This window comes from Carlito syrichta, unplaced genomic scaffold, assembly GCF_000164805.1.
Source record: "Carlito syrichta isolate Samal-C Ts95f unplaced genomic scaffold, Tarsius_syrichta-2.0.1 Scaffold309091, whole genome shotgun sequence".
Classification (NCBI taxonomy): Eukaryota; Metazoa; Chordata; class Mammalia; order Primates; family Tarsiidae; genus Carlito; species Carlito syrichta.
In genome coordinates, this window is record NW_007253187.1 from 415,047 (window position 1) to 422,570 (window position 7,524).

The 7,524-nt window shown below is 54.1% G+C and overlaps 1 protein-coding gene across 2 annotated transcripts in view; it reads right to left on the reverse strand.

The window, feature by feature from the left end:
- Positions 1-7,524, reverse strand: part of FOXN1 (forkhead box N1) — a 32,578-nt gene that overhangs the window by 8,409 nt on the left and 16,645 nt on the right. For both annotated transcript variants that reach the window (XM_008066708.1, XM_008066709.2), the window contains 3 exons: positions 4,053-4,160; positions 2,188-2,318; positions 190-286 (listed from right to left, as the gene is read on the reverse strand). In XM_008066708.1, coding sequence (XP_008064899.1) covers positions 190-286; positions 2,188-2,318; positions 4,053-4,160 — 336 coding nt within the window. The remainder of the gene's footprint in view (positions 1-189; positions 287-2,187; positions 2,319-4,052; positions 4,161-7,524) is intronic.

Here is a 7,524-nt window from a genome sequence, read left to right on the forward strand (position 1 = left end):
GGGCTCAGGCAATCCACTCACCTCAGCCTCCCAAAGGCGCAGGATTACAGGCTGAGCCACCAAGCCCGGCTCTCTCCTGGCTTTTATTCTAATTTTTCTTCCATCTCTGGACTGAATCCTCTGGCTCCACAGAGGCCTGGCTTGTCCAGGACTTGAGGGTGGTGGGGTGGGGATGGATCTTGGGCTCACCTTGAAGTAAGGAAAGTGCTCCGTCATAAAATTGTAGATCTCGCTGACAGGAAGGCTCCCAGTTTTACTGTTCTTAAGGGCCATGAAGATGAGGATGCTGAAGACAAAGAAAACTCCTGAGAGTCTGCACTTCTGAGCAGGTCCTAAGCCCACCCAGCGTCCCCCACCCCGGTGAAAGGCACTTTGAGGTTGGAGATGAAAGGAAAGGGGATATTTCAGAAATATGAAGGTCTTGTGGAATCTGAGAAGCCTGGGTTGCCCTCCTAGCTTAGCTCCTCCTCGCTGTGTGACCTTGGGTGAGTGTCTTAACCTGTCTGAGCCTCAGTTTCCTCAACTTTGAAGTGAAGAAAATCACAGCCACCTCATAGTTGTGAGGATATAGGATGATGTCTAGCACATAGAAGGTACTCATGAAACAGAAGCTGGCATTACTAGTCAGTCCTCAGCCAATTGCAAACGATAGCAGGAAGGGGAACTAAGGTCTCTTGAGTCCCTACAGTGTGCCAGACATGGGACCTACATTCTCTTGCTTACTCCTGCCAATAGCCTGAATTGCTGCCCCATCTCCAGACCTTTTTTCTTTTTTTCTTTTATTTATTTAAAGTCAGAGTCTCACTCTGATGCCCAGGCTGGAATGGAGTGGCACACTCATGGCCACTGCAGCTTCAACCTCCTGGGCTCAGGTGATCCTTCTGCCTCAGCCTTCCACGTAGCTGGAACCACAGGTGTGTGCCACCACAGTTGGCTAATTTTTTTGATTTATTGTAGAGACGAGGTCTCACCAGGTTGCCCAGCTGGTCTCAAACCCCTGGGCTCAGGCAATCCTCTCGCCTCCCAAAGTGCTGGGATTACAGGCATAAGCCACCGTGCCCGGCTTATTTTGTTTATTTATTTATTTATTTTGAGCTGAAGTCTCACTCTGTTGCCCAGGCTGGAATGCATTGGCACAATCATGGGCACTGCAGCCTCCATCTGCTAAGCTCAGTTGCTCCTTCTACCTCAGCCTCCAGAGTAGCTGGATCTACAGGTGCATGCCACCATGCCTAGTTAATTTTTTTATTTATTGTAGAGATGAGGCCTTGCCAAGTTGCTCAAGCTGGTCTTGAACCCTTGGGCTCTAGCAATCCTCTTGCCTTGGGCTCTAGCAATCCTCTTGCCTTGGCTTCCCAAAGTGCTGGGATAACAGACATGAGCTACTGGACCCGGGTCAGTCATTTTAAGCAAGAGGAATAAGCAGAGGTTCAGAGAGATTAAGTAACTTGCCTGAGGTGTCACAGTTAGTAAATTCTAGAGCCCGGTCTTGAACCCTGTTCTGCTAGGCTCCAAGGCCAGCAGGTGCTCCTTTCTATGCATTATCCTGCCTTTTACAAACTCCTCTGTGCTCCTTGCTGAGGTCTAAATTCCTCTTCCTTGCCCTGAGCTCATGCAAGCTGATAACCTGACCTGATGTGGGACCTGGCACACATCAGGTAAATTGTCACTGTGGTTGGATGAATAAAAGGACAGATGGGAGGGTCTCCCAGACAGGCTGGGTCTGCTGGCACTTAAGAACCCAGCCCCAGACACGTCCCACCAGGTGGGGCAGAGGTTAGAAAACTGAGTCATATCTGCAGGCCTTGGCTCTCATTAAATTCCAGATCTTTGGAGTGGGGCTTCTCTCTCTATCCAGGGAGAGGGAAGGCAGGCAGCAAGCATCCTTGCTAAACTCTCAGACCCAGGCCCTGGGCCCCAGGAGGTTAGACCTCAGCAGGCTCACCCCAGGGTACCAGCATCTACTGAGTCAAACCACAGATATGACTCCCCAGGGTTAGATGAAAGGTGAGAGGCAACCCTGTCTATAACCCTGCCTCCATGCAGGAATCCTCTCTCCAGAAGCCCACTGGGTATGACTTCCATCCCTTGCCCTTAGCCTTATGCCCAGAGGATTCCATGTGTCTCGGTGTCCCCAGAAGCCCTCTTACCCCTCCTCCTTCCACCCAGGAGTGCTGGGAAACATACCTGTAGGAGTAGATGGGTTTGGGGAAGAGAGGCTGGTGCCCATCATTGCTGGCCTGGGGTGCAATCCGCTGGTATGGATAGTGTGAGGAGCCCAGGTAGGGCACAGGGTAGCTGCCGCCACCTGGTGGGTACTGTAGAGGTCAAAGGGGGCAGAGTGATTGTCGTGTACCCAGCCTTTCCAAGGGGGGACTTCCCTCCCCCACTTCATATACATCCAGAGAAGGAGCTCAGACCAGATTCTTTCCCTAGTCACCGGCTCCACCACCCCCGTGGCAGAGATGTCCCAGGGGCCTGTGAGGAAGTTCAGCTCCTGGAATTCAGGATCTCAGAGGCCTCAAAGCTCCTTTCCCCTAGCTCCTTCTTCTCAGCCCTTTCAGACCTCTGGTTGCCATGGCGATGGGACCTGGGCTGGGGAGTATGAGGGGAAGCCTGGGGCCTGGCATCCTCCCAGGCCTCCCTTGCCTCTCCTGCAGTGACTGGGCCGGAAGTGGGATGTCCAACCTGGGCGTTTGCTGGGCACTGGCACCTTTTACGAGTTTCAGTGGCTCTTTGAAAAGGCTGGTCACAGTGGTGGGCAGGTGGGGGTAGGAGGTGGTTTTACGGCAGAGGGAGTGGCTGTGGTGCCAGGGATGGTGTTTTATGGGGGAGGGGGTAGGAGCCTGACTCCCCCAGCTGCTCCAGGCTGAAGTGCTCTTTACAGGTCACCCGAGAGACATTTAGTGCCTGAGTCACCTCTCTCCAGGCTCCATAAAGCCCTGGGTGCGGCCATCTTGTTTGAGACGGGGTGCAGACTACAGAGGGCATCAAAGCAGGGCCAGGCATGGTGAGGCCATTTAAGGTCTGGCAGCCCCTCAGTCCTGCTGTGTGGCTCAAGTTCCTCATGGGCAGGTTCCTCAGGGACATTGACTACCCTGGATCAGACTATGAGTCCCAGGATAGCTTTGGCCATCTTAGTCAGGCCCTTCACGGCAGGGAGGACGCCCCTCCTGCATTCCCTTTGCTCCCTTCTCTCTCTTTCTTTCCCCTACATTTAGGCAGTCTGAACCCCCTTCCTCCTCTGCCTGCCTCCCTGGCTTGGCCAAGATCAGGGCCAATGCCAAGGAGCCGGGAGTAGAACCTGCTCCACAGGCAGGGCCTGTCTCAGTGCCAGGCTGCAGGTGGATGGAGCTGGGCCCTGGGCAGCCACTTGCTCCGTCTTGCCCGGCGACTCCCAGGAGCTGCCTGGCTGCTCTGGGGCTCTTCTTTTTCTCTTTCTAAAATCCTCAGTCCCAGGCCAGTATGGGGCAACCACTTGGCATGCTGTATGCTTGGGAGGAGCTGAAGCTAGGGGACGGGGAAAGGGTTGAAGATGACGTCCCACTTGGGGCCCTCCAGGTGGGAAGGCCCCTAACCCCAGCCCTGGTGCCCACCCTCTCTCAAGGCTGCAGGGAAGTTTGGGGCCAAGGTCACACAGCAAGATGGTGGCTGACAGATGGGAGCCCTGTTCCTTGTCCTGCTCGGCCTTGTGTGTCACACCACACACTCCTCTCTGCCCCTCTCTCTGTCTGAGATGACTCCCCTCCCCCCTTCCTTTTTGGCTCACATCATGGCCTTGTCTCAATCTCAGCTCCACTCTCTTATCTGAGACCTCTCAGGCCCTGCCAGGGACTCAGACAAGCCCACCACAAAGAAGGGCAATGGCTTCCCTCCCTAGTAACCAGGAACCACTGCCCCCCGCCTGGGGTGGCCCAGCCTGAGGCTCAGGGCCCTGCTGCCCTCACCTGCCCACCCAGGTGTGCACAGCACCCACATAGACGCCCACACACCACACAAACACACGGTATCCCGAGACCCCGGGGAAGCATGCCCACTTGCTTCAGACCCACCTGGTGGAAGGGGGGCTGGGAGGGGCAGTACATGTGCTGCAAGGGGGGCTGGTAGCAGTACATCCCAGGACCACTCTCCAGAGAGGGCTTGACCTTGACCTCCGACCCCTGCTGGAAGAGAAAGCAGATTTTTTTCCCTTCCTCTTTCCCATGTCCTGAACCTTACACAAAAACAACCCCTACTCCCTACTCTGCCTCTCCCGAAGTTTATTCCTGGAGAACAACAGAGAACAGAGAAGAGGGGGTTTTCCCCAGGGAACTCAGCAATGTAGTGGTGGAACCGGGCCTGGAAGTGACAGCACTTCCTACCCCTCACCTCATTGCGGGTGACAGGCTGAGACTGGGCTGTTGCCAGAAGTTGGGGAGACTTGTCAGTGGTTGCACTGGGGCTGGGTAGGGCCAGAGATCTCCTGGAATGGCACGAGGGGGCAGTGCCTGACCCTACTCACCAAGCCTGGCTTGGAGCCTGCTTGCCGGTTCAGAGGCCCCAGCATGCAAAGAACACCCGGAAGAGGCCACAGTTCCAGAATTCCCACTGAGGAGCCAAGGTGAGGGGAGGAGGGGTAGTGGCCAGATAGGCTGGGCGACTGTGGCCCCAGGTGTCTGTTATTTCTGCTTTTGGACAACCCCGGGAAGCTCCAGCAGGCTCCCTGGATGGGGTTAGTGAGCCCTCTCTGCTCTGCCTCCTGGCCATCCCCAACCCAGAGCTTTTGCTCCCTGCTCCAAGGATCCAGTTCCTGGTCTGCGTGAGCCCCATGTGCTTTCTCACGCTGGACACAGGGAGCCCAGACTCTGGCTTCCCATGGATTTGAGACTCACATGTAGTCCTCAGGGCCTAGCACAGAGCTCTCCCCTGAGTAGAGGCAGGGGGTGTGTGCGGCTGGGCCCTGGAAGGTGGACACGACCAGGAAGAGGTGGACCACTCTTCCTGGGGTTACCAGGAGCCTTGAGAAATCAGCATCCAGGCCCAGAGGGGCAAATCAGTTGTGACCTCTTTCTGGATGTACCCTGGGGTTGCTGATGCAAAGATTGACATAATCACAGAATCTCAGGCCTGGAAGGGCCAAAAGCTCTTATGTCCAACCCCTTCATTTGACAGATGATAGGGCTGAACCCAAAGAGGGGAAGCGATATGCCCAAGGTCACCCAGCAAGTTGACCAGACAGCTGTGTGTCTGGAGCTCTTTTCCACTGTGTGGGATGGTAAGGGTGTGAACTCAGTCTCAGCCTTACCATTGACAGGCTGGGAGACACATTGGGCTAGTCACTTGGCCTCTATGAATCTCAGTTTCCTCACCTGCAAAATGGGGATAGTGGAAACTCTCTAGAGAGTTGTGGGGGGATTAAATGAGGTCCTTGAAAGAAAGGCCCTGGCAGAATGATCAGGAGTTTTTGTTAAGTGGACATTTGCGAGCAGTGGCTAAGATGACGGTGCCCTCACTGTGGGCTGCTGACATGCTCAAAGGACTGAGAAGAAGCCATCAAAGGGCTGCAGAACCAGAATGAGGTCCCGTCTTGACCACACCTGGCAGGTGCCTCTCTGCCTTCTCTATCTTCCTTCTAAGCCTTTCTTGGGCATGGTTTGGGGTTGGAATGGGCAGGGGTCTGTTTGAAAGAAAGAGGTGCTAGGAGTTTGAGACCAGCCTGGGCAACATAGTGAGACCTCATCTCTACAAAAAAAAAATCAAAAAATTAGCCAGGCTAAGGATCGCCTGAGCCCAGGAAGTGGAGGCTGCGGTAAGTCGTGAACCTGCCACTGCACTCCCACCTGGGTGACAGTGAGGCCCCGACTCAAAAATGAAAAATAAATAATAAAATAAAATAAAATCAGAAAGCAAGAGGTGAGGAGGTGAGGAGGTGAGGAGGGCTGTAGTGGGCATCAGGAGCAGGAATAGCCCAGGATAAGTCCCCTCAGTCACTGCCTCAGGGAACTTTAAACCAGAGCTGGGAGCAGGGAGCAAGCTCCCTTTGGTTTTTGTCTTCCTAAAGCAACCCTCCTATGAGGCAGGTACTATTTTTTTTTTTTTTTTGAGTTGGAGTCTCACTCTGTCACCAAGGCTGGAGGGCAGCAGTGCGCTCCCGGCCACCGCAGCCTCAACCTGCTGGGCTCAGGCGATCCCTCCACCTCAGCCTTCCAAGTAGCTGAAACTACAGGCATGCAACACCGTGCCCAGCTAATTTTTTGATTTATTGTAGAGATGAGGTCTCTCTAAGTTGCCCAGGTTGGTCTTGAACCTGTGGGCTCAGGCAATCCTCTCACCTTAGCCTCCCAAAGTGCTGGGAGCGCACAAGTCACAGTGCCCCACTAGACAGGTACTATTAAGCTTACTTTTCTTTTCTTATCTTTTTTTTTTTTTTTTTTTTTTTTAATTGGAGTCTCACTCGGTCGCCCAAACTGGAGTGCAGTGGCCGCTCCCGGCCACCGCAGCCTCGACCTCCTGGGCTCCGGCGATCCTTCCGCCTCAGCCTTCCAAGTAGCTGGAACTACAGGCACGCGCTACCACGCCCGGCTAATTTTTTATTTATTGTGGAGATGAGGTCTCGCCAAGTTGCCCAGGTGGGTCTCGAACCTGCGGGCTCAGGCAATTCACTCACCTCAGCCTCCCAAAGCGTGGGATTACAGGCTGAGCCACTGAGCCCAGCTGATGCTTACTTTTCCAATGAGGCTCAGAGAGGTTAGGTGACTTGCCCCAGGTCACACAGCTTGGGGAGACTGACTGAAAGGACATGTTAACCTTCTATGAAGGTTTTTCTATGAATACACCCAGGCCCCATTCTGTGCAAAGAATGAGGCTAGAAAGACCCCTCAAGAAGACTTAAGTCCACTCTCTGCTGAGGCTGGAGAGGGAAAATCCCTTTCTCTTGGCCTCTGGAATGTGTTTTTCTTCTCACATTTGCATATGGGCGTGTAGGTCTGGCTGGGGATTCTTGACACTTAAACAAACAGAGAAGTCACACACAGGAATCCTGACTCAGGAGCCTCTGGGAAGCTGCCAGCTTCTTTAGCCTGACATGCCTCCCACCTGATCCTCTCCATACCAGCCAGGACAGCATCCCCTCCCTAGCTGACCCAGAGGCCCCGATTCTTGTTTTTTTTTTTTGAGTTGGAGTCTCACTCTGTCACCCACACTGGAGTGCAGTGGCCACTGCCAGTCACCGCAGCCTCGACCTGCTGGGCTCCGGCGATCCTTCCGCTTCAGTCTTCCAAGTGGCTGGAACTACAAGCGTGTGCTACCACGCCTGGCTCATTTTTTAATTTTATTGTAGAGATGAAGTCTCGCCAAGTTGCCCAGGCGGGTCTCGAACCCACGGGCTCAGGCAATTCACTCACTTCAGCCTCCCAAAGGCCTGGGATTACAGGCTGAGCCACCGAGCCCGACTTAGGCCCCGATTCTTTGAGCTTGATGCTCCCTAGTGCACACTGATCTTTTTTTTTTTTTTTTTTTGAGTCTGGAGTCTCACTCTGTTGCCCA